The sequence below is a fragment of the Sapajus apella genome, unplaced genomic scaffold (assembly GCF_009761245.1).
Source record: "Sapajus apella isolate SASKATOON/1434 unplaced genomic scaffold, GSC_monkey_1.0 scaffold129, whole genome shotgun sequence".
NCBI lineage: Eukaryota > Metazoa > Chordata > Mammalia > Primates > Cebidae > Sapajus > Sapajus apella.
Window position 1 is genome coordinate 589,448 of NW_022437069.1, and position 27,963 is coordinate 617,410.

General features: G+C 40.3%; 1 protein-coding gene across 4 annotated transcripts in view; it reads right to left on the bottom strand.

Annotated features, from left to right (window-relative positions):
- Positions 1-27,963, bottom strand: part of IQGAP1 (IQ motif containing GTPase activating protein 1) — a 109,997-nt gene that overhangs the window by 30,223 nt on the left and 51,811 nt on the right. For all 4 annotated transcript variants that reach the window (XM_032262444.1, XM_032262443.1, XM_032262446.1 and 1 more), the window contains exons 5-15: positions 26,532-26,608; positions 20,913-20,980; positions 19,714-19,827; positions 18,966-19,144; positions 17,096-17,180; positions 10,529-10,692; positions 9,632-9,716; positions 6,575-6,738; positions 6,220-6,380; positions 4,960-5,084; positions 2,598-2,761 (exon numbers count right to left, since the gene is read on the bottom strand). In XM_032262444.1, the coding sequence (XP_032118335.1) occupies positions 2,598-2,761; positions 4,960-5,084; positions 6,220-6,380; positions 6,575-6,738; positions 9,632-9,716; positions 10,529-10,692; positions 17,096-17,180; positions 18,966-19,144; positions 19,714-19,827; positions 20,913-20,980; positions 26,532-26,608 (1,386 nt within the window). The remainder of the gene's footprint in view (positions 1-2,597; positions 2,762-4,959; positions 5,085-6,219; positions 6,381-6,574; positions 6,739-9,631; positions 9,717-10,528; positions 10,693-17,095; positions 17,181-18,965; positions 19,145-19,713; positions 19,828-20,912; positions 20,981-26,531; positions 26,609-27,963) is intronic.

Genomic DNA, 27,963 nt, shown 5'->3' on the forward strand with positions numbered 1-27,963 from the left:
CAGGGAGAAACCTTGTCAATTTCCTCAGCAAACTAGGTGGCAGGTAAGACAAGCATTTTAAACATGAGTTTGTGTTACAATTACTTTGAACAACTTCATCTTCATAATCGCATTATTCCTAATAGCCACAGTGGAAAAAAACAGTATGTCTATCAAGTAATGAATAGATAAAGTGTAAATAATTCATATGTAATAAAAAAAAAAAAAAAAAAAAAAAATGTGGTAAGGTGGAACTAATCCATGTGTCATCAACTCATGAGTATAAAATGTGGCATAACCACACAACGGAATATTATTCAGCAATAAAAAGAAATGAAGTGCTGATGCTACAAATTGGATAAACTAAGCTAAAAGAAGCCAGTCACAAAGGACCATACATTGCTTAATTCCATTTATATGAAATGTTCAGAATAGACAAACCCATAGACAAGGCAGGAGTCTGATGGTTGCCCAGGGCTGGGGGAGATCGAGGGAAATGAGCTCCTCTTGGGGTGATGAAAATGTTCAAACGCTCACTATGGTGATGACTGTACAATTCTACCAACATACTCAAGACCATTCATACTGAATTGTATGATATGAGAATTATGTGTCAATTAAGCTGTGATTTAAAAAACCTCATGACATTATCTATTAAAGCTTCACATATGGCCAGGCGTGGTGGCTCATGCTTTGTAATCCCAGCACTTTGGGCTGCCGAGGTGGGCGGATCACGAGATCAAGAGATTGAGACCATCCTGGTCAACACAGTGAAACCCCATCTCTACTAAAAAAAAATAGAAAAATTAGCTGGGCATGGTGGCATGCACCTGTAGTCCCAGCTACTCGGGAGCCTGAGGCAGGAGAATTGCTTGAACCCAGGAGGCAAAGGTTGTGGTGAGCCAAGATTGTGCCATTGCACTCTAGCCTTGGCAACAAGAGCGAAACTCTGTCTCAAAAAAAAAAAAAAAAAGCTTCACATACAGGTATTCTCTGTTGCCGTAACTCCTCTCCAAAATGTATTCCTAACAGAAATGCACATATATATTTTTTTAACCAAAAGGCCATGTGTGGGGGCTCATGCCAGTAATTCCCAACACTTTGGGACGCTGAGGCATGCAGATCATTTGAGGTCAGGAGTTTGACCAACCTGGCTAGCATGATGAAACCCCATCTCTACTAAATATACAAAAAAAAAAAATTAGCCAGGTATGGTGGCTCTCGCCTATAATTCTAGGTACTGAGGAGGTTGAGGCAGGAGAATCGCTTCAACCTGGGAGGTGGAGGTTGCAGTGAGCTGAGATCACGCCACTGCACTCCAGCCTGGGTGACAGAGCAAGACTGTCTCAGAAAAAAGCAGTATTCACAACAATCTGAAGAAAAAAAAAAAACTTCACCAATAATATATGACCACACAATAAAGTAGTACACAACAATGAAAATGAACGAACGATGGCTCCATGCAACACATGGATGCATACCACTAACATTATTTAGGGCAACAGAAGTCGGACACAAAGGAGCACATAAGGTATGATCCCACTTAAATACAGCTCGGAAGTGAACAGAAATCAACTATTTTTTTTCTTTTTTGTGAGACAGAGTCTCACTCTGTAGCCCAAGCTGGAGTGCAGTGGCACAATCTTGGCTCATTGTAACCTCCACCTCTGGGGCTTGAGAGATTCTCCTGCCTCAGCCTCCAAGTATCTGGGACTACAGTCTCATGCCACCACACTCGGCTACTTTTTTGTATTTTAGTAGAGACAGGGTTTTACCATGTTACCCAGGGTGGTCTCGAACACCTGAGCTCAGGCAATCCACCCGCCTCAGCCTCCCAAAGTGCTGGAATTACGGTGTGAGCCACCACGTCCACCCCTGTGGTATTATTAATAGAAATCAGTATAGTGGTTACCACCAAATGGAGGCTGGCTTAGGGTGAAAGGGGATATGAGGAAGGTCTCTGTGGTTATGGTAATGGGTTCTACAATCTGAATGCCAAATACACGGGTGTGCCTCCTTTTGAAAATTTGTGCAATTGCATACCCATATTTCTTTTTTTTTTTTTGAGACAGAGTCTTGCTCTGTCCCCCAGGCTGGAATGCAGTGGTGCAATCTCGGCTTACTGCAACCTCCAGCTCTCAGGCCCAAGTAATTCCTGTGCTTCAGCCTACCGAGTAGCTGGGATTAGAGGCACGCACCACCATGCCCAGCTAATTTTTGCATTTTTTTTTTAAAGTAGAGATGGGGTTTCACCATGTTGGCCAGGCTGGTCTTGAACTCTTGGCCTCAAGTGATCTGCCTGCCTTGGGCTCTCAAAGTGCTGGAAATACAGGCATGAGCCACTGTGCCAAGCCCTGGATCTTATATTTCAATAAAGAATTTACAGAAAGAGACACAAGAGACTTGTCAACAACAAATAAAGAACAAAAATCCAAATGTGTAGAACACCATGAGCTCCTGGAATGTCTCTCACATTTTTGTGTCCCTCCAGTGCTGTGAATCTAAGGGTACCCAGAAAGCATTCACTGAATGAATCACAGAAGATATTCCTACCTCTACCTTTGTTATAGGAGGGCTGAGGTGCTCTGAATAGAAAGAACACTTCCAATGCCACTCACCTGGGCTTTCTCTCTCTTCGCTCTGATCAGTGTGTCTTGGTAATGCTGAGCTACTTCTGCAAGGACTCCCTCAAGTTTAGCTGCAGGAATCTGCAAGGCTTGCAGAGTCTTTTGGGCATCACCTTCATCCAGGGCTTCATTAATTAAACCAATGGCTAAAATCCCTAAATATAAAGAGATAGAAAGGTTTTTTTTTTAATTAAGGAAGTATATAAACAATCGTGAAACCTACTAACTAATCATAAATCTACCTAAGAGTAACCATGATTGCAACTTATAATTAAGCAGCACTGTTTTTTGTTTTATAAATATTAGTTTGTTTCATTTGAACTCGTTTGTATTCATATTCCTATTGAATGTCCAAGTCCTTTTGTTTCATTTTTAACTGCTCTAACTTAAAAGTGATAAGGATTTTGATGAAACGGGCCTTACTGTATAGCTTTCAGGTGCATTGGAATGTATAATCAAAACCATTCTTGAGTCACAAAGAATCTTAAAAAGGTTTAAGAGTTCTTAAAAAACCAACTAATTCAATACTTTTATAGAAGAAATATCAAGGCTTAGCAATCTCTTCTCCAAGATTATACAGCAAACAAATGGTAGAAAAAAGATCCAAGCCCAGGGCTCCGTAATGCAAGGCAAGGCTCTTCCCACTAAGTCAGTTGAATATTTTTCACAGGAAACGTAAATTAAAATGAGAAACGTTCACTCCCCAGTTATCTCAGGCAGCCATGCTGCTTTTGTAAAGACTCTGCTATATAATAAAAAGTCTGGCTGGTCTTTGTCTTTGGGGAAGGCTCTAAGACCCTTGGAATATCCTGAGTGATAGGTATGTCTCTGTTATTCATGGTGGGCCCCTTTGCCCACACCTGAATTTATGCCAACCAATGACTCCTGGCTGGCCTCTTTTTTTGTTGCTGTTGTTTTGAGATGGAGTTTTCCTCTTTGTTGCCCTGGCTGGAGTGCAGTAGCATGATGTTGGCTCACTGCAACCTCTGCCTCATGGGTTCAAGCGATTCTCCTGTCTCAGCTTCTCGAGTAGCTGGGATTACAGGCACCCACCATGATGCCCAGTTATTTTTTGTATTTTTTTTTTTTTTTGAGATGGAGTTTCGCTCTTGTTACCCAGGCTGGAGTGCAATGGCGCGATCTTGGCTCACCGCAACCTCTGCCTCCTGGGTTCAGGCAATTCTCCTGCCTCAGCCTCCTGAGTCGCTGGGATTACAGGCACGCACCACCATGCCCAGCTAATGTTTTGTATTTTTAGTAGAGACGGGGTTTCACCATGTTGACCAGGATGGTCTCGATCTCTTGACCTGGTGATCCACCCGCCTCGGCCTCCCAAAATGCTGGGATTACAGGCGTGAGCCACCGCGCCCGGCCTATTTTTTGTATTTTTAATAGAGACAGAGTTTCATCATGTTGGCCAGGCTGGTCTCGAACTCCTGACCTCAGGTGATCTACCTTCCTCGGCCTCCCAAATTGCTGGGATTACAGGTGTGAGCCATTGCACCCGGCCCTGGTTGGCCTCTTGATAGTTTCAGGATAAAGGCTGGCCATGCCGGAAATCAACCATTGAGGTTTGGGGTCATGTGATACCAGCCTGGCCTCCCAATGTCCAGGGAGCAGAGGCCAAACGAAAATTGAGTTTAATTACAAAGCCAATACTATCAATCATGCCTATGTAATGAAGCCCAAATAAAAACTCTGAACACCCAAATCTCAGGTGAGTTTCCCCGACTGGTGATACACTTCAATGTGCCAGGAGAGTGACACATCCTGAGAACACAGAAGCTTCATGTTGGGTACTCTCACAGACATTGCTTGATGATTCTCTTCTTTCAGCTGATCTTGATTTATATATTTCATAAAAATATTGTAATCCTAAGTCTAGCACCTTCTTGAGTTCTGTGAGTCATTCTAGCAAATTACTAAACCTGAAAGGGTAGAAGGATTCTCCAAATTTGCAGCCAGTTGTTTAGAAGTACAGTGGCCTGGGAACCCTGCAGCTTTCAGCTGGTGTCTGAAGCGAGAGGAGTTTTGTGGAGGACCACGCCTTCAACCTGTGCAACTGGACTTAATTCCATGTAGTGTCAGAACTACTTGTTATATCGCCATTTAAAAAGAACAGATCATGTTCAATTCACTTCCCTGAAAATTTAGTTCTTACTGGACAAACACCTAATTATAGCAATTACCTAGTGTTCTCAGAACAATATCCAACTTTAGCTTTTTGTGTTATATAGATGTTTTTCAATCTCTCACTCAACAGTCCTTCTAGGAGCAGTATTTTGAGCCATTTCATGGAATCACATTATCATTAATGGTGACATTATTGGGGGAGGCCAGGAAGATAACTCACTCTCATGTTCCTCTTGCACCACCAGGTTCACATGGTCCACGCAAGCTTGGATATCATTCCATGTAATGAATTCATTATTCTCTGCATGTGCCTGAGCTTTCAGTTTCATCAGCTCATCGAGATACCTGCCCCAGACCCCCAAGTAAAAAGACAATTAAGCACAGCATTTTTAAATATTGAAGAAACAAAGATTGCTAGGGTACCATCTGATATATTCTCAAGGCCAGTGTTGGAACTGTGTAGTTACTTTGAACGAAGTGCAAAAATGCAACAGAAATCACTTATGCTCAATATCCTGTTACATGTACTAAATTCCATGTGAAGACTAACTCTAGATCAATGGCGGCAGTTCAAACAGTTCCTCTACAGACAAGAAAAAGGGCGACACATGAGCTAACAAATGCAGAAGGAATGACAGAGGAACAAATCCTCATTCGGCAACTTTTCCTGAAGGTATTGACCTAGGAAAGGTTAACAATCGGGTTAAAAATATTAGGTGAATGCTTCATGGAGAACCGAATATTCTGATGGTGCAAAAGAGATGATGTGCTAGGGATGAAGGAAAAATGTAAAAACGCAAGGGAGGTATAAGTGGTCTCCCTAATCCAGGGATCAATCTTAGTATCTCTAATGGTGGGGAAAATGGGTTTTACATGCTTATTGATAAGAGGCAATATGAAATACACATCACCAAAAATGCTGAACCGAATTGTGAGAAGCCTGTAGGTCTAATTTCCAATTTACAGGAATAAGATGAACATGAGAAAGCAACTAGAACTATCCATAAAATAGGATGTCTTATATGGTGATGGGTCCCATCCCTTTAACAAGTCAGTGTCAGAAGATAGGGACAATTCTAGATTAAAAGATACCCAAGGGACACAACAGCCAGATATAACACATGTTCCTAGGCTAGATCCTGTTTTCCACAGAACAGCTATAAAGGACAGTTTGGGAACAACTGAAGAATGAAAATGAACTAGGTAGGGTTAGATGACATTTAAAAAGTATTATTAACTTTGTCAAAGATAGAGTTATTTTGGCTATGTAACATTTCAGTAAATCTACTTCTATATGTAGGAACGGACCGTCATGATATTTTTCAGCATAACAAAGAACTGAATGAATCAAAGTAGAACCAAACAAAAGTATGACCATAATAAAGTCATAATGCCTAGAAAGAAAATAGGAGCACTGACATACAAAAGTCACAGGGAACAGCTCTGTACTAGATTCATACCCTTCACTCTGGGCACCCACCTCTGACAGTTTTCTCCCTCAATATTGGTAAGGCCAGTAACTGAACTGCTCAATTGCTTCCACACTGTGTTCATGTCTCCTGATTCCAAAGCCCGGTTGATTAGGGCCACTGATGACAACATCTCCACTGCGACAGAGAGCTCTGGGTGGGTGAGATTATGCTGTACAGAAAGGAACAGAAGGGAAAACAGTGAGGAAAGACGTTCTCCATTACCAAGGGAATTATAAGTTTAATAAAACCATAAGGAAACCAAGTTTCCGCAAAAAAAGTTCTACCTAACCACACGAAGAAGTGGGTATTACATTCACTTCCACCCAGTTTTGCTGACAAACAAGACAGGTTCAGTGAACTCACTTCAGGACTCTGTTGCTGCAGGGTAGCCAGCTCCTTCTGATAGAGATCGGCGGCAAATGGATACACTTGGGGCAGCTGGGCTTCAGGGTTCATCAGTTCCAAAACAGTCTTCTCAGCAACACCCTTCTGGATGGCAGCATTAATCGCTGCTACTGCTGCCAACCCTGTGCAGAAAACAGGAGTCAGAAACACAGCGGGCTTAGAGCCCTCAGGGGAAGAAGGTGCCAATGTTCATGGGAAAAAAATTACATCCTGTGGCTAACAGCCATAAAGTTTGAAGGGAAACTTTCACCTTTAAAAAAGCAGCCTCCTTTGTACGAAGAAGGGCTAACTGTATAGTACGTGGACCATAATGCAATAAAGATGTTTTTTTTCAAAAAGCAGCCCCCTAACTGTTCTCATCCGTATTTTCTTCCCATTCAATTCATCCTATATGCTACCACTACTTCCCACATACACCACCTCTTCCTTCTCCTACTGCCTGGCTTCTTAGACTACCAAGGCCTTCCACAATTTTTCCACCCCTTGATCTTACACAACTCAACCCAAAACATTTACAAACTCTGTATTGCAACCACCTTTCCTTAAAGATGTTTTTCACCACCTGTACCTCTGCTCCCACCTCCTTTTTCCCTCTTCGTCCTGCACTAGAAACGTTCTTCTACCTTTCACCATCCAAATCTTAGCAATCCCTTAAGTCTCACCTCCTCTAGATAGTTCCCTAACCAATCATCAATAAAGTGAGCCTATATTGACTCCGTTTCTACTTTTAAAACTGGAGTAACTCTGGCAAAACAACAACAACAACAACGACGAAAAAGCCACACAGACCAACGGAACAGAATGGAGAACTCAGAAATAAAGCCATGCATTTCCAGTCAACTCATTTTTCAACAAAAGGACCAAGAACACGTATTAGGGAAAAGACAGTGCTATGGTCTGGATTCGGTTTGTTTGTCTCCACCAAATCTCACGTTGCAATTTGATCCCTGACATCATCCTGAGGGTATGAAAAAAAAAGTAGAAACTTGATCCCCAGTGTGGTGGTGCTGGGAGGCAGGGCCTAGTGGGAGCTGTTTGGGTCATGGGAACAAACGTCTCATCAATGGCTTCGTGCCATTCTCAGGACAGTGAGCTCTTGCAAGAGTGGATTGGTTCTCGGGGAGAATGGATTAGTTCTCAGGAGAAGGGGTTGTTATAAAGCCAGGACCCCCACTGACTACACCACCCCCGCGTTGGTCCCTCTTCACATGAGTCCACCTGCCCTTTGATCTTCTCCACCATGTTTTGATGCAGCACAAAAGCCCTCACCAGAAGCAGATGCTGGTGCCTTGCTTCTTGTACAGGCTGCAGAGCTGTAAGCTAATAAATTACCCCGCCTCAAGTATTCCTTTATAGCAACATAAACTGGGCTGAGACAGTCTCTTCAATAAATGGTGCTGAGAAAACTGGATAACCATACGCAGAAGAATGAAGCCAGATCCCTCTCTCTCATCATATACAAAAATAAATCGAAGACTTAAATCTACGACCTGAACTCTGAAACACTGGAAGAAAACATTGGGCAAGGCTTCAGGACACTGGTCTGAGCAAAGCCTTTTAGCTAATACCCTGAAAGCACAAACAATGAAAGCAAAAATAGACAAACGGGACAAAAACAGACAAGCTAAAAGGCTTCTTCACAGCAAAGGAAACAAGAAAGTGAAGAGACAACATACAAAATGGAAGAAAATATTTGCAAACAATCCATCTGAAAAGAATAATAACCAGAATATATAAGAAATTCAAACAATAGCAAAAAAATCCCACAAATAATCCAATTTTAAAATGAGCAAATAAGGTGAATAGACTTATCAAAACAAGACATACAAATGGACAACAGGTATATGAAAAAATGCTCAGTATCATTAATCATCAGGGAAATACACATCAAAACCACAGTGAGATATCTTCTTACTCCAATTAAAATGGCTTTTATCAAAGACAAACAACAACAAATGCTGGCAAGCCTGTCGAGAAAGGGGAATGCTCATATACTGTCGATGGGAATGTAAATTACTGTAGCCACTATGGGAAACAGTATGGAGAGTCCCCCAAAAATTAAAATAAAACTACGTATGATCCAGCAATCCCATTGCTAGGTATATGGCCAAAAGAAAGGAAATAAACACTCCCATGTTGATTGCAGCTGTATTCACAATAGCCAAGATATGAAATCAACCTAAGTGTCCACCAATGAATAAATGGGAAAGAAAATACAGTATATACACATGATGGAATTTACTCAGCCATAATAAAGGAATAAAATCCTGTCACCTGCAGCAATGTGGGTGAAACTGGAGGTCATGATGTTAAGTGAAATAAGCCAGAGACAGAAAGGCAAATACCTCCTGATCATACATGGGAGCTAAAAAAAAGTGGATCTCATAGAGGTAGAGTTGCCTAGTGGTTCCCAGAAGCTGGGAAGGGTGGTGGGGAGGAGATAGAGGGTTTGTTAAAGGGTACAAAATTACCAGTAGATACAAGGAAAAGGTCTAGTGTTTGATAGTACAGTAGGATGACAATAGTTAACAATAATGTATAGTTCAAAATAGACAGAGGAATTGGAATGTTCCCAACATCAACAAAAGACAAATGTGTCAGGTGATAGATATTCCAATTACCCTGATTTGATCACTACACATTGTATGCACACATCAAAATATCATACATCAGTGCTTCCTGGTTAGTTATAAAAAATTGGGGTGTGGAGGGAGGGGAGGGATAACATGGCGAGAAATGCCAGATATAGTATGCACCTAAAGTTAAATAAATTTAAAAAAAACAAAACAAATAAAACCACACACATGTACCCTCAAAATATGTACAACTATTATATATCAATTAAAACCACAACAACAACTAAGTGGAGGAACCCTCTTGCCCCCAAAAGTACCTGGCAGTTGGTTATGGCTAGCAGGCTCAGGGTGGGGAATAAGGGTGACAGAAGCTAACCTCCGACCTTTCCATAACACAAAGCTACAACTTTCCTCCCATATTATGTCAATGGACTCGTACTTCTCTGATACTCCTGGGCAGCACTGTTTGCAGCATCCACTCCAGACTGCAGCTCCTCCTTCTGCAGGGGGTCAGCCTGACCACTCTGAGAAAAGCAAAGAAAATTCTGTAAAGATTACTCATGCCTATGACTCCAGGCCTTAAGGTTCTCATCTCTCAACAGCAGTCACTAGGGAGAGAACCACAGGCATAAGTGACAGCTCAGGCTCCATGCAGCCAAGGTGGCAGCCCCAGCCAGAGCCAAAACCCTCTGCCAAAGCCCGGGTGAGTGACTTTACAGATACTAGTACATTCTTAAACATGTTACATCAAAAGCCTCAAAGCGTTCTGAGGGAAAAATGTTTGTAGGATCTTAAGCAGATTAATGCTACTTACTTTGACCAACGTACACTGGGCATTTGTAAAATGTATACTTGCCCTTATTTAGACAAAAAAGAAATCCCCTCATGTTTGTTCTAAAAAAAACTCACAAAATCCCACACAATCTACCCTCTGCACAGTAAGTACTTTTCCAGTGCTGGCCAGAGCAAACTAACGAGGTTCGGTTTTGTTTTTTTTAAAGTGGAAATTCCTGACATAAGAATGCAAAAAAATTCAGGTTTTCCCCAAGGTCTTTTAGTTGGAGACACAGAGAGACAGCTGAAGTGAAGGAGTGGTCAGACTGGGGATGGGAGGATATTGTTTGTTTATTTTAAAGGAGGATTCATAGCTCGAAAAGCAAAAGGGAGCCGAGACAATGTGTATTTTACCTGAAGAACTTTTAAAAACTAATTTATGTGCAGAGGAAAAAACTGCATTAGGGAAAACAAAAAGGCAGCATATATGTCTTTAAATGATAGCATGGGATTCGAATGGATATATACAAACCCTTGCAGCTGCAACCCAGACTATGTTTACCTGTTTCTTCTGCTGTTTGTCACTCAGGAGCTGCTTCAAGTACCAGTCACTATTCTGTTGCTGCAGTCCTCGAAGACCCAGGGCTGGTGACTGCAGAGCCTTGAACAAGGCCAGTGCAACTCCTTGCTCTAAAGCTAGGTCGATATTTGCTAATGCAGAAAATGCTGAGGAAAAAAGGCAAAAGATTACGAAAGGACTATATTAACATAACAGCCTAAAATAGCCTTCCTTCCCCAAAACCCATCTCAGTTCCAGATAAGGAAATGTAACGCAGAGAGCCTTTACTCTGTGGTTCTCAGAAGGGTAAGGTCTTGGGATTGGAAAAGAACCTTAGAGTCATCAAGTCCAGGGGTTCCCAATAAGCTGTTAATTGGATTTCACACAGATTCCTGGGCCACACTGCTAGCATGCTTAAAAATTTCCGGATGTAGGCAGTTCAACACCAATATGGGTAGCAATATAGGAGCCACCAATCCAGACCAACATGATGCTTAAATTCCCTCTAAAATGCCACATAGTTGTCCGGATTATGCTTACAGACTACCAAAGAGGAGAAAGTATGTCCCATGGCCATTTACTACATCTTTGGATAATTTTGTTGCAAATATACATATATATATATATATATATATATATATATATGTATATTTGTTATATATATTTTACATATTTAATATTAAATGTGTAAAAAATCTATGTTGTGTGTGTATATATATATATATATATGTATATATAAAATATATATATTTTGAGATGGAGTCTCGCTCTGTGGCCCAGGTTGGAATACACTGGTGTGATATTGGCTCACTGCAAGCTCCGCTTCCCAGGTTAAAGCAATTCTCCTGCCTCAGCCTCCTGAGTAGCTGGAATTACAGGCACCTACCACCACATCTGGCTAATTTTTGTACTTCTAGTAGAGAAAGGGTTTCACCATGTTGATCAGGCTGGTCTGAAACTCCTGACCTCGTAATCTGCCTGCCTCTGCCTCCCAAAAGTGCTGAGATTACAGGCGTGAGCTACCACGCCTAGCCTGTTTCAAAAATATTTTTAAAGCTCCAACCCTAAAGTTCACACTGAATACATTCAACTGCCCCTCCCTATGAGAGCAAATGCCTTACTAACAGCCTTCTTTCCTTGAGCCACTTCTCATATAGCATCGTTCTGAATCCTCTCATCACCCTGATATTTCCTGAACACACTCCACCCACAACGGTCGGTGCCCAGATATCAAGGGTGGTCCAACCTGTGCAGAGTGGAAGGGGCCATCTTCCCACTCTCCACGTTCTCTCTTCTAATCATAGAACCTGAGGTCACACAAGCTCTATAGTACAATACATGACAATGAAAACCCAGATGTTCCTTCATCTGAAAATGATAATGAAGACGTCTTCTCTCACAGGAGTATTTTTAAGATTAAATAAAATCATATACATAAAAACATTTTATATATTGTTTAAAAAAAAGGTATTATTAGCCTGAAAGTCAGAATAAAATAATTTCTGATTTCAGAAATGATAGCCACTAGGGAATCATAATTACTTTATTACTTTCAGTTTCCTTATTTTTTTGAAGAGAAAATGCCTGTCCCCACCACCACTCACAGATAAACATCTAATTTTATCAAAGTAGCAAAAAGAAATCAAGAAAATACTAAAAATCGAAGTATCTGGGGAATGGAACTTATCAATTGCAAATATTTTCATCAGTAAAAAACAAAACAAAATTAATAAGCTATTAGAAAATCAAAACAGCCCAAAGGAAAATAAAGTCTCAAACTAGAAAATGGGAAGTAGGGGTAATGAGAAGACTAGAACTATTTAAAAAAAAAAAAAAAAAAAAGGAAGAAAAGGTCAAAACATTGCTAAGGATGTGAGGTCTCACTGCAGGCTCCGAAGACACTATTTATTCCTACTATTTATACCTGTCATTCAATTAACTGAGCACCATACCAAGGTGATGGCTTCTCAACCCAAGTCTAGAGGTCTATGTGGCTGTTAGTCAACGAATCATCCACTTCTTCAATTGATATTTACTAAGGATCTGCTATAATGCTGCAAATAAAAGTGAAAAACCAAATACCCTTGTCCTCATGGAGCTTTCACAGTAGCTAGGGACAGGAAATAAAATCAATGTAGATAACAAACTAGACTTTCTCTAAATATATAGCATAGAATCTTACAGTATCTATCTATAAAAGCATCCAGTAAATTTTGCTTTTTCTAGAAGTATACATGTACTACTTAAATATGTAACTATTAAATGAGTGTCTATAAACATTTATATTGCAAAGATGAAAAAGTATAGAACATAACTACTTCCTCTCACTGCTTTAGTTATGTAGCTCTAATTTTCCTTATTCTACTTAACAAAAAATAAAATAAACTGTTTTCATTTTTAACTGTTTGGCCTGCAGCTTTCTCCCTGGGCAGTGTCAGTGGTCTCATTGCTGTTTTGAATGCCCTAGGCAAAAAACTTACCTATAGTTACATTAACTCCTGAAACCGAAAGTTCCTATATCCTCCTAGCATCCAACCTCCTTTGTCTCAGACTTTCTCTACAATTAGGAAGAGGCTGCCGCTTTATAGAGAATTCTGCCTTATCTTCACCCTCTTATCTATTCTAAGGATCCCTGTGAAAATCCATGTATACTGAAAACCTACTCAAACCTCTAAGCAGAAGTCATTATCCCCTTCTTTATCCTGTGACTGCAAGCACTGTTGGCACCTTGCTGGACTCAAACTGCCTTAAAAGTACTCATTTGCATATCTGTCCTCCCCACTATGCTGAAAGGTATTTGAGGGAATTTTTATTATTTTGCTTCTCTGACTACATAAGAATAACATGAATAGAACATTTTAAGAACAAATACATATTATTATTTTCTTACATGTGCTCATAACTGATTCTTACATAATTAGCAAGGAAAAACTATAAAGTTTATAAAATACCAAACAATAAAGTGGAGAAAAATCCCTTAGTAAAACAAAAAATATTTTATGTACTTTATGCAACAGAAACATGCTGGACTTTCTTCTCACAGAGAACCAACCATCAGGACACTCCAGTTTACATTTGCTGACTTAAGGAGTCATACAGATTCAGCATAAGATATCATCCACACTTGAATGGATTATTCTGCTCAGAAGGTCATTATCCTAAATGAACCAGAAGGTAGCAGAATACAAAGAATGCTGGTCATCTACTTGGGAGGCTCAGGCAGGAGAATCTCTTGAATCTTGGAGGCGGAGGTTGCAGTGAGCAGAGATTGCACCACTGCACTCCGGTGTGGGGGAGAGCAAGAGGCTCTGTCTCCAGGAGGAAAAAAAAAAAAAACAGAAGAAGAATGAGGTCACGGTCAGGGCTTAGAACGCCAATCCTATGGAACAGGTAAAAATCTTCTAAGTCTTCTCTAGTTATTAGTATTAGTTTAAATGAGAAATTTGGGCCTCCAAACGAATAATGAGAATAATTACCATTGTTACTGTTATGAGTATCTTGAGCAAAACAAGAGTAAGTCTGGCCTAGTTGGTTGAAATCAAATCTTGGTGAATCTAAACCTATGCTAGCAATTAGGAGGACTTCAAAAGAAGCAGAATATGATATCAGAAATATAGAGCAAGCCATATAAGACAATACATAATTAAGTGCAAAATTATAGAGATGAGCCTGTGTGTGACACAGGAGATTTAAAAGTCAAGCATACTGTAAACTGGTATAGTCAGTGAAGTGAAAATTGAACTGGATCTTGAATGATTGGTACAATCTGGATTAGGAAGAGATGAGGCATGAGGGCATTACAGCAGGGAGTTTACATGACTAACAAAGTGATAACACTACTAATGTTCATTGAGTACTTACTAAATAGCAGGTAATTTACATACACTATCTCATATTATCTGCGTAACAAATCTGCAGGTGCTCAATGTTACACAGCTTTTTTTTTTTTTTTTTGAGACAGAGTCTTGCTCTGTTGCCAGGCTGGAGTGCAGTGGTGCAATCTTGGCTCACTGCAACCTTCACCTCCCGCGTTCAAGTGATTCTCCTGCCTTAGCATCCTGAGTAGATGGGTCTACAGGCGTCCACCAACACGCCCGGCTAATTTTTGTATTTTTAGTAGAGACAGTTTCACCATGCTGGCCAGTATGGTCTCAATTTCTTGACCTTGTGATCCACCCACCTCGGCCTAAAGTGCTGGGATTACAGGCGTGAGCCACCTCTCCCGGCCAGTTACACAGCTTTTAATAGAAGGACAAGAGATCAAATACCAGGTGGTATACCAGATATACAACCGGCCAGATTTAAAAAAAAAAAAATTATTTAATTTTTTTGAGGCAGGGTCTCACTCTGTCACCCAGGCTAGAGTGCAGTGGTGGGAACACAGTTCACTGCAGCCTCAACCTCCTCAGCTAAAACGATCCTCCTGCTTCAGCCCCCAAGTAGCTGGGACGACAGGTGTTGTGCGACCACGCCTGGCTAATTTTTGTATTTTTTGTAGAGACGGGGTTTTGCCACATTGCCTAGGCTCATCTCAAATTCCTGAGCTCGGACAATCCGCCTGCCTCCCTTGGTCTTCCAAAATGCTGGGATTACAGGCATGAGCCACTGCACTTGTCCCAGGTTCTTTATCAGTCATAAAATGCACAGAATGAGTATGGGAGATAATTAGGCAAATAAGCTACTACAGAGAGCTATATGCATGAAATACTGCATAAAGAACTTCACAGTCCGGGCGCGGTGGCTCAAGCTTGTAATCCCAGCACTTTGGGAGGCCGAGGCGGGTGGATCACGAGGTCAAGAGATCGAGACCATCCTGGTCAACATGGTGAAACCCCGTCTCTACTAAAAATACAAAAAATTAGCTGGGCATGGTGGTGCGTGCCTGTAATCCCAGCTACTCAGGAGGCTGAGGCAGGAGAATTGCCTGAACCCAGGAGGCGGAGGTTGCGGTGAGCTGAGATCGCGCCATTGCACTCCAGCCTGGGTAACATGAGTGAAACTCCGTCCCAAAAAAAAAAAAAAAAAAAAAAAAAGAGCTTCACTAGGCTAGGAATGCATTTTGTCTGACAAGTATTAAGAAGTCATGGTGAGTTCTTTACCAGAGTAGTGACAAAATGATACTTTCAATAAATTAATTTCCCAGAAATAATACATATATAAAAGTCAATATTAAAATTATAATCTCATTTTTGTTTAAATGTATGTTTTGGAGACTGGGCAAGGTAGCTCATGCCTGTAATGCCAGCATTTTGGGAGGCCAAGGTGGCAGACTGCTTGAGGTCAGGAGTTTGAACAGACTGGGCAACAGAACAAGACCCTGTCTCTTCAAAAGAGTTTGAAAAAATGAGCAGGGTGTGGTGGCGCATGACTGTAGTCCTAGATACTAGGGTATTTGAGGCAGAAGGATGGCTTGAGCCCAGGAGTTTGAGGCAGCAGTGAACCATAATCACAACTGCAGCCTAAGCAACAGAGTATAACTCTGTCTCAAAGAAACACACACACGTTTTGAAGGACATACAAAAAATGCCAGTAATGTTTATTTCAGTGATGATTATTTCTAAGTGATAGAGTCTAATTTTTGTGGTTTATTGTTTATTCCTAGACAGCTTGCATTAGTCATTAAAGAAAAAAAACAAAAATATAATGTTACTTTACAAAAATAGAAAAATAATTTTTTTTTTGACACAGAGTCTCACTGTTGCCCTGGCTGGAGTGCAATGGCATCATCTCAGCTCGCTGCAACCTGCGCCTCCCAGGTTCAAGCGATTCTCCTGCCTCAGCCTCCTGAGTAGCTGGGACTACAGGCGCACGCCACCATGCCTGGCTATTTTTCTTTTTTTGAGACGGAGTTTCGCTCTTGTTACCCAGGCTGGAGTGCAATGGCGTGATCTCGGCTCACCGCAACCTCCGCCTCCTGGGTTCAGGCAATTCTCCTGCCTCAGCCTCCCGAGTCGCTGGGATTACAGGCACGCACCACCATGCCCAGCTAACATTTTGTATTTTTAGTAGAGACGGGGTTTCACCATGTTGACCAGGATGGTCTCGATCTCTTGACCTCGTGATCCACCCGCCTCGGCCTCCCAAAGTGCTGGGATTACAGGCTTGAGCCACCGCGCCCGGCCTGCCTGGATAATTTTTGTATTTTTAGTAGAGACCGAGTTTCATCATGTTGGCCAGGCTGGTCTCTAGCTCCTGACCTCAGATGATCCATCCACCTTGGCCTCCCAAAGTGCTGGAACTACAGATACGTAAGTGCTGGGATTACAGTCACTGTGCCTGGCCAGGAAAATAATTTTTAAAAGCATGTAATAGGGTGAAAGAGTGAAACTGCAGCCAAAAAGACTGCTATGATGCTACTGCCAGTGTACGAACAAGGTGCTGACTGAGGACAAACGATAACTAAAACGGAGGCATAGAAACACAAACGATTATTAATAAGCAATTGTCAGTAAACAAATCCAGTAATGTCTAAACTACATAAATTAAACCATATTGTAAGTCCCAGAATAGATCAACATTCACATTACAATAAAATATCCCTTTAAATGCCTGGCTCAGGAACATACTTACTATTGACTTTGTTTACATTGCCTTGAATTTCAGCTTGCGTGAGCAGCTCCTCATAAACATCTCTTTCTCTCTCTGAGTTTTCTGTCTGAGGATGAGTAAAAAGTATAATTAAGTTAGCTTAAGATGTCTAAGAAGACCACATAAATACACTTGTGCTCCTCCTGCTCCATAACACTACCAAGAATATGGTGTAGCTTCAGATCCTTTATAAGGAACAAAGCACGCACAGTAGCTCATGCCTGTAATCCCAGTGCTTTGGAAGGCCAAGGTGGGAAGACGGCTTAAGGTCAAGAGTTTTAGATCAGCCTGGGCAATATAGCTAGACCTCATCTCTAAAAAAAAAAATTTTTTTAATTAGCCCAGTGTGGTGGCACATGCCTGTAGTGCCAGCTACTCAGGAGGCTGTGACAGGAAGATTGCTTTGCCCAGAGGTTCAAGGCTGCAGTGAGTTATGACTGCACCACTGCACTCCAGCCTGGGAGACAGAGCGAGACTCTGTCTCAAAAAAAAAAAAAGACAGAGTCTCGCTCTGTCACCCAGGCTGGAGTGCAATGGTGCGATTTTGGCTTACTACAAACTCCATCTCCTGGGTTCATGCATTTCTCTTGCCTCAGTCTCCTGAGTATCTGGGAATATAGGCGTGCACCAACAGGCCCAGCTAATTTTTTTCATATTTTTAGTAGAGACAGGGTTTTACCACATTGGCCAGGCTGGTCTCCAACTCCTAACCTTAAGTGATCTGCTCACCTTGGCCTCCCTAAGTGCTGGGATTAGAGGCAGCACATCCTTGCCTCAGAACTGAGCAAAATGGGCACATGCAGATTCACGATCTTGGAGTCTCACTGGTGAGGCGGGCAGGGGCATGGCAGCTGCTGCTACTTGCCTGCAGGCCAGCTTGGCACCTAACTGGGAAACTGAAATCCCTGCTCTCTCATAGAGACACAAAAAATGTTCTGAGAGCAGGGCTGTCTTTGTTTTGTCATCAACCACTAATTTTAACAAGGAGTAAATAAATTCGTGTGAACTATTTATTCATTTATTTATTTATGAGAGAGTCTTGCTCTGTCGCCTGGCTGGTGCAATCTTGGCTCACTGCAGCCTCTGCCTCCTGGGTTCAAGCGACTCTCCTGCCTCAGCCTCCCCAGTAGCTGGGATTCCAGACACCCACCACAATGCCTTGGCTAATTTTTGGACTTCTAGTATAGACGGGATTTCACCATGTTGGCCAGGCTGGTCTCAAACCCCTGACCTCAGGTGATCCGCCTGCCTTGGCGTCCCAAAGTACTCGGATTATAGGCATGAGCAACCACATCCAGCCTGTGTGAAGTCTTAAATGAGATTCTTAGATTCAGTTTTTTCAAGTAAGAATCATTTAACTAACTTCCATATATCCATAACAACCGTGCACAAATATTTTACCCCAGAGTATCTGGGAAGGAGGAAAGACTATGTTAATATTTAGAAATAATCTTTCCAGAGGGCACTATTAATTTTAATGGCTATACGGTAGAATTTGATTTACACAAAATTCAAGAAGTAGAGGTCAAATAGAATCTCATATCAAAAGATTTCATACTGCATCATTCCATTTGTATAAAATTCTCGAAAAGGTATATGGCAGCAATAGAAAACAAACTGGTAGTTGCCTGGGCTCAGGGGTGTGGGCGACTGACTGCAAAAGTGCACTAAGGAACTTTCTGGGGTGATGGTTAAATGATCACATATATTAGTCAAAACTCAAACCGTACACTTAAAATTCAATGAATTTTGTTGCATGTAAATCATATCTCAATAAAATTGATGTTTACAATGGAGCCATATCAAATGATGGAATAATATAAATTAATTAGAACAGATGTTACATTTTTACCCTGTTTTTAGCATTTGTCATTTTGTCCTGCTTAGCCTGGTAAAGTACATCCTGGTAGGTGGATGCCAAGGGCTCGTCAAGATTTACAAGCATGGCATTGGGATTTTTCAAAGCTGCAAACGTGTCGGCTGGCATTCTACGGTCAATGGCTTCATTAATAGCAATAACAGCAGCATGTACTAACAAAACAAACAAAAAAAAAAAACAATAAAAACACCAAGATTATACAGAGTAAAGGCTGTATATCACAAGAGAAAGCAACATTGCACCCCGCTATTACAGAGGCTCCTTTTCACAGAGAAATAATGACTGGGGTTCGAAGACTGGCTTCCTGGGTACTATGAACCTAGCCTCTTCCTTATGGTATGCAAAGCCACAGCTTCATCTGTGATCCATGTTTGGGATGCTGAATTTGGAATTTCACAGATAAATATTCATAAGACAGTCTTGCAAGGAGCACTTGCTATGGAGTTATTTGCCTTAATTACCAAGTAAACACCATAAAACAGTAAGAAACTCAATGAGCCATGGAAATGTAGCACTTCCTTTTTAAATGCTTTCATTTTAATCAGAATTAATCACATATTTCCAAATAATTATAGCACGGAAGACTCTGTGTTTACAACTACATCTACGGACTTAAACTTGCTAGCAAGATTCATAATGTCCTAGATCATCACTATAGAATTAATTATTGGAAATGGTAGTAACAATCCCAGTTGAACCCACAAGATTTCTCTATTCTTACATGCAGCTTCGTCCACTGAGAGTTCATTAGCCAGAATGCCCCCAATCTTGCTAAAGGCAGGCATCTGGATGCCATACTTCTCCAACTCAGTCTTCATGTTGTTAATTTCTTCTTCTACAGGAGGGAATTAATACCCAATCAGTGAAGTTAAGCACCTTTCCAGAACCAAGAGAAGGAAACACATTCCTCAACTATGAAATGGGATCAAATGGCATTTACCTTTTAGGGTTTTATAAGGATATAAAGATATAATATATGGAAAGCACTTGACACAGTAATAGGTATATAAAATTCAGTCCAACTTTATTATTATATCAAGGGCATCAAAAATAGCTATTAAGTGCGAAGGCCCTACAGGAAATGGTTTTTCAAAATGGCTACATATGGCATTTCCTACAATGAACTTATGAGTGGGACAGCTTTAATGTGAGCTCAAAAATAAGTGAATCATAAACTAAGTTATCTCAGTCTTTACAATCCAAATCATTAGCTGCTATTCAACAACTTCATTTCTAAGGCAGAAAGCCAAATGATAAAGAAAACATGTAAGGTTTGGTCTTTGCCCCAGGTCTAGTGAATAACTTCCCTGGAAAGAAAAATATCATGAACAAAAACTTTCTTACCAATTCTTAAACTTCCAGGCCTACAAAATTATCACCACTTTGAAAGGCTTGAATCTAACTTACCCTTAAACAATATTACCACTGCCATTTTCTTCCCAACCCCTCATCTCTTCAAGCATCTGGCTATAGCAAATACATATAGAAACACCCACCCAAATAAGCTTAAAATTTAAAATTACTAAATTTCCATCTTTGTGTCATCTTGCTTTGCCCACAACAGATGCTTGCTGGAAGGGGAAGGGAAAGACAGTTATAAAGCTTTTTTCAACATACCTGAACTTTTAATGTTATTTGTTAATATTATTATATGTTTTACATTCGTTAATGTTATCCCCAATTTATGTATAAGAAAACTGAGACTCATTAATCATGTTCACATTGTAAGTGAGAGAACAGAGCTTGAAATTCCAAGTTTAGTCTTCTTTGCCCCACATTAGAGAAGCAAGTTATTCATATTTCTTTTACCTTCATTGCCAGAGTATTTTTAAAGCCCTAGGTCTTTAAAATTAGTACTGCTGGCTCCCAGGCTATTTCCACATAATTCAAGCATTTACAGCCAAGTCTGTAACTCCTTACCTGTGAAGTCAACCTTTCCATATAGGTCTTGAATTTGAGGGGCCAGGCCTAGCTTGAACAGGTACAAACTAGAAGATACAATATGCAAAAGGTTAGGCCTCCCAGCTGTACCTAGCTGCCACCCTTAAAAGGGGAAAATCAGCATGAAGAATAGAAGCGTTCTGAACACGGAGACTCCCAGTACCTACAATAGCCTCCTTTGTAGTTATAATAAAACTAAAATACTCAGAGCCTTTTTTTTTAGTTTTAGATGACAACGTTGTCCTAAAAAGTCACATAACACAATGCAAAGAACACTGGATTGGGAGAAATCAGCAGGCATAAATTCAAGTTTCAGTTTCAGCACGAATTCAATGTATAATTAGATGTTAACAGCTGGGCACGGTAGCTCACATCTGTAATCCCAGCACTTTGGGAGGCTGAGGTGGGCAGATCACCTGAGGTCAGGAGTTTGAGACCAGCCTGGCCAACAGGGCAAAACGCTGTCTCTACTAAAAATACAAAAATTAGCCAGGCATGGTGGCATGTGCCTATAATCCCAACTCCTTGGGAGGCTGAGGCAGAAGAATCACTTGAACCCAGGAGGTGGAGGTTGCAATGAGCCGAAATTGCACCACTGCACTCCAGCCTGGGTGATACAGCAAGACTCCAACTCAAAAACAAACAAACAAACAAACAAAAGATGTTAACATTAATGTCAATATAATTAATAGTGAAGTCTCTTTATTTGTTTGCTTCACTAGGTTTTAAATAACAAGACATTTTAAAAAAGATTCATCAAAATGATGCAGAAGGCAATCTTACTTAAACTGAATTCATATTACTGATGGAAAAGTTTAATCCAGGTAATTTAACAGTTTTTGATAAAGAATGTTTTATATATTTTTTACTTTTTTAAGTATCAGATTGGTAAAAAATATTTTTACTTTTTAAATTTAAAAAAACATCAACTAGACTAAGACTATAAGCCTCATGAAAGCAGTCACAGTACAGGGCTCATTCACTAATGTCTACCCAGAGCCGAGCATATATTAACAAACATTAATCAATATTTCAAAGATGGATGGATGGACAAATTAATGTCCATAAGCCTGTGTTAAGTGGATTCTGAAGCCCTAGCAGATCAGAACCAATAATTTAGAAGAGATCAGAAGGGCACTTTACAGATACTGACACAAGCAAGACAATGACAGTTTTAAAGTAAACAGGGAAATAATGCATAAAAAAACAAATCACAGAAACACAGATGATAGTGGTATCATCTAAGTACCACTTCAATATCATCTAAATACCAACATGTATCATGTATACTGCAATCTCAGAACTGTTCAGAATTTATACTGTACGTAATAAACCCAAATGTAGAACAGAAAAACAAAAAAACACATATTCTCAAAACAAATTAGCATTTATACATCCACAGCAGCTAATCATCTTCTCAGAGAAGTGTAAGTATAAATTACATGCACATGATTAAATGCTTTTGTTTCAGGTAAAACACTCAAAATAGATATATAAAGCTTCGTTCTCAGAAGATTTTAAATGTATTCAAAAAATGTCTCCAGACAGGGTATAGTGGCTCATGCCGGTAATTCCAGTACTTTGAGAAGGAGAGACAGGAGGATCACTTGAGGTCAGGAATTCAAAACCAGCTTGAACAACATAGCAAGACCTTGTCTGTACAAAAAAAATTTTTTTAATTAGCCAGGTATGGTGGTACATGCCTGTAGTCTTAGCTATTTGCGAGGCTAAGGCAGGGGGACAGGGAGGTTGAGGTTACACTGAGCCAAGATCACACTTCTGTGCTCCAGTCTAGGCAAAAGAATAAGAATCTGTCTCTTTAAAAAAAAAAAAATTCCAAAGCAAAATAACTAATAACTTTCTACACTTGCAATACGTTCTTTTATATGTTTTTCTCACTGATACCCCACACCTGCATTTTTAATTGCGAGAATATTTTTCTCCAAGAATTTCCTCCTCATTTATTCCTACTTGGAAATAGGGAACAAGAAATTTTAAGAAAGTTCAAGAATGTTACTGATATGGTTTGGTGTTCCTATCCCAATCTCATGTCAAACTGTAATCCCCAGTGTTGGAAGTGAGGTCTGGTAAGAGGTGACTGGATCATGGGGGCGGATTTCCTCTTTAGTGCTGTTCTCCTAACAGGGAGTTATCGCTAGATCTGGTTGTTTAGAAGTATGTAGACCCTCCCCGCCTCTCTCTCCCTTTTACTCCTGCCATGTGAGACGTGACTGCTTCTTCTTTGCCTTCTGCCATGATTGTAAGTTTCCTGAGGTCTCCCCAGCCATGCTTCCTGTACAGGCTGTGGAACCTTGAGCCAATTAAACCTCTTTTCTTTATGAATTACCTAGTCTCAGCTATTTATAGCAGTATGAGAACAGACTAATACAGTTGCTTTCACAGTACCAAGAACACTGAATTAGCTTTTAATGTCTTTCAATGGTAAATTAAAAGTGCTACAACCATATCACTGGCTGGTATAAAAAGTAAACATGAGCACCATCTTTAGCTCTCTTTAACGATTACAAGTATTTTATGAAGATACTGGAGTTATGAATGGATTAAAAAATGGCCAGTTAAATCCTCTTATCCACAATCAAAAGTACTTAGCTTCACACTGAAACTGATAAACCCTAATGGTAAACAGCACTTTCCAATCTTTGCTCCTGCTCTCCCATGCCTAGTTCTATCAATACACCGTTAGGTACCGATAAACGGGTCAGCCTCTAAGTGAACTTAGATTTCTTTTTCTTATTTCCTACTTAAGGTGTACTTTGTAGCAATGGGTAGAAGGAAGCTGTGTAACCTACCTGGATTCGAATTATCTTTTCTATGAATGGTAATCTAGAAGTCATTATGCCAATTTCAAAGATTATTAATAAAGACCCTGAAACACAGCAGGTGATTAGGAAACAGAATCTACTAGCAGTCCATACTCCCTTATCCAAATTCTCAGGGCCAGCTATGTTTGAATGTTGAATTTCTAAGACATTAGAAAGTGTATTTCTATTTACAGTGTACATGGTATTATAAAGTATCCCCAGCAAGCCCTGGGGCAGCATTCTCAACGCAATACATTACTTTCTACAGAGAAACACACAAACATAATCATACTAAGGAGACAAATGAGCCTACATTAAACTTAAAATCAGTTTTCAGAGAGTTTAGGGTTTTAATTTAGGATAAAAGATTATGGACCTGTTTAACCACAAAATCAGTTCTCAGAATAACAAAACAGGGGAAACAGAAAGAGTATACAAATATTTTGAGAATAATGGAAAACTGGGGTCTTATCTGAGTGGAATGTTATCTACAAAGGTAATTCAGTATGACTAAAGCACAGTGACTATCTCTGGAATAATGCCAATCAAGACTTTGGGGGAAAAAAAAAAGGCAAGCAGGGAGGAGATAGGTAATGCTTTTCTGTCACTGTTGATCTTTGCAAAGGGAGATGGAGCCTTAACCAATACAGTGAGGTGAGGAGCCTACTTTGAACATAGTTGTGTTTTGGGGTAAAAGAAGAGACTCTCAGCAATTACAAATACTTCCTACATATTATCAAATGTTAACAATCCACCCTTCAGGAAAAAAAAACCTAAAACAGAAACCGTAAATCACGAAACACACTACTCCCTATATACGTTCTAAGCACAGGCTGCATGTTCAAGAGAAATGGAAAACAATAGGGGACTTCCTCTCTTTCTCATTCTGACTCTACCACTAGGAAGGCATAGTTAATTCCTTAGCCTCTACTTCAGAGAATTGAGGGCCTGGGACCCAAGTCACACTACAGAGAGTAGTGGCTACACAACTAGCAGTGAGGAATCCTGCCTGCACATTCAGGTATCCGTGGTAGTCCAGCCTTCACAAGATTACCAACATAGACAAATCTCCAAACACAATACTCAGAGTTAACCTGATCCGGACTCAGACATACATATTTGTTTTTAGAGACAGAGTTGTCCTCTGTCGCCCAGGCTGGAGTGCAGTGGCACAGTCGTAGCTCACTGCAGCCTCCAACACCTGGACTTAAGTAATCCTCCCACCTCGGCCTCCAGAGTAGCTAGGACTACAGGTGTGTGCCACCATGCCCAGCTAATTTTTTATTTCTTGTAGAAATGGGGTCTTACTACGTTGCCCAAGATGGTCTCGAACTCCTGGCTTCAAGCAATCCTCCCACCTTGCTCTCCCAACAGCACTGGGATTACAGGTCCGAGCCACTGTAACCCAGCCTCAGACACATATTTGAAATTGCTACATTCTCAACATGAGATCCACTAGTTCTTAGCTATATTCATCCTTTTGTATGTTTCACACTGATTCTGGTGATACCCATGGATCTAGCACATGTTTAATCAAGAAGCTGGAGGCAATAGTCTTCTCAGAGATCAATATTATATGCCTACTCCAATGTAATTAACATCTAGTAAGCACACACACAAGATGCCATATAAGAAGTGCAGCCCAAGCCAAAATCTCACTCATGTCCCACCTGCTCTGCCATCTTCTCCTTGAGTCCTATGGCCATCAAATGCATTTGCTAAAATACTACACTACTGTACCACAAGTTGAATATACTAAATCTGAAAATGCAAAATCTAAAAATTTTTGAGCACCAACATGACCCTCAAAGGAAATGCTAATTGGAGCATTTTGCATTTCAGATATGGCATGCTCAACTGGTAAGTATAATGCAAATACTTCAAAATCTGAAACACTTCTGGTCCTGGGCAGTTCACATAAGGAATTCTCAACCTGTATAAGCATCTACTCCTATCCCATCCCACCTTTCTTCCAGACTTGTATCTTTTCCTTCCAATTTAATTTAGGATTCTGGGGACCTGAACTTAAGTCACATTCCAAATTTACCATAACATTGTGGGAAAAAAATGTATTTTGTTTCATTTCCTACTATCATGTTTGTGTTGGTATAAAAATTGTTGAATGAACAAACAAATGGCTTAACAATGGCAAGGACCTAGATAACTAAGAGACTGTACCCTAAGTGAATGCATAGTTCACAGAAACACTAGATCAATTATGAAAGATCATACCATGTTTTTAGAACAAAATTATCTGCTATTAAATAAATAAATCCCTTCTCCATACTCCCTAGAAAAACACAGCTGTTTCTCACTGTTTTGTTAGGATAATAGTATTTTATCCTATTTGAAACTTTTTTTTTTTTTTTTTTTTCTGAGACGGAGTTTCACTCATGTTACCCAGGCTGGAGTGCAACGGCGCGATCTCGGCTCACCGCAACCTCTGCCTCCTGGGTTCAGGCAATTCTCCTGCCTCAGCCTCCTGAGTAGCTGGGATTACAGGCACGCGCCACCATGCCCAGCTCATTTTTTGTATTTTTGGTAGAGACGGGGTTTCACCATATTGACCAGGATGGTCTCGATCTCTTGACCTCGTGATCCACCCGCCTCGGCCTCCCAAAGTGCTGGGATTACAGGCTTGAGCCACCGCGCCCGGCCATGAAACTTTTGAAGCTAAAGAAAAAACTTCTTCATTCTTACCTCAAGGATAACAAGCTACACATTCAATTCAGATGTTATTCATAATTTCCTGATTTTGCCAAGAAAATTTGATTACCTGAGTGCATGGATACAGTAGATACACCTTGGCATGTTCTTTCGATCATAGATATCTGTAGTTTCTGGGTAAAAAATCTAGGGAGAAATAAAAGAAATAGAGTAAGGTATCCATACACTTTGTTCATTTGACCTTCATCATCAGCAATACAAATCAAACTATGGACAGTTAGAAAACATCATTGGCATTCAGCAAATGACTTCATTAGGGTGGACATTTCATCGTAAGGTTGCAAGGAATAAAATGCTACAACACAGAATAAAAAGTACTACTTGGAAAACCTCTATTTGGTCAACCAACTGAATTTCATTAGGTCTGAGAAGGTGACTTACTTATTTCAGACCCAGATACAGGCATATAAAGACAAGTTCTAGTCCAGCTGAAATCACTGTACTGATCTGAGTATGAGGCTTTCAGAGCCATAATGTTCCTAGTTACTATCTACCATGCCTAGATGGAGAAACAACTCAACAATGAACGTTTACTAAGTGCTTTAGTTTGTGCAGCCTGCTGTGTTTTAGAGATTGAAAAAAACCATAAAATATTAAAATGTGTTATACTGCTTGGAAGAAATGGGAAGCTACCCAGATAGAGTAGCTAGAATGGAGCATGTATAAGAGAATTTAGAATACAAGTACTTTTCCATGGTAGCACTTATCAGAATCAATCATTTGTGTTTATCTGTTTGGCTTCTCCAAAAGACTATAAGCCACATGAAGGCAGGGCTAGATCTACGTTATTCATTGCCATATCTTGAATACCAAGCCCAGAGCCAGGGTCATGGAAGCTCTATATTTGATGAGTTAATGAATGAGGCAGGATAGGAACAGAATAGATTTAGACTGGGAGTAGCCCTGAATTTTAAGACTTTTCTCACAGTCATATGGCACCATACAATTCAATCTGTAATTCTGGGAAATACGGGGTGACAGTGGATTGGAGAAGTAAAAAACCGAATAATGAGGTGAGAAGAATCTAGATAAGCAATAAAGACCTATACTAAGACTGTGAAATAATAAACTAAAGAAATGAGTGAATCATGATAGAAAGCAAAAGAAGGTCTTCCAAACAAGAGAAACAGCCAGAATAAATAAGGCAGAAATAATCATGAAGACTTTGTGAGACAGTAAGGTAATATACCCTACTGTTTTCTAAAATCTACAGAATACATTCCAGAAAGTAATAGAAAAATAAGTTTGGATAGGTAGGATAAAATCATATTATTATGAGCAGCTTGAAAGTCAGACAAGTTTGGGGCCAGGCGCGGTGGCTCAAGCCTGTAATCCCAGCACTTTGGGAGGCCGAGGCGGGTGGATCACGAGGTCAAGAGATCGAGACCATCCTGGTCAACATGGTGAAACCCCGTCTCTACTAAAAATACAAAAAATTAGCTGGGCGTGGTGGCGCGTGCCTGTAATCCCAGCTACTCAGG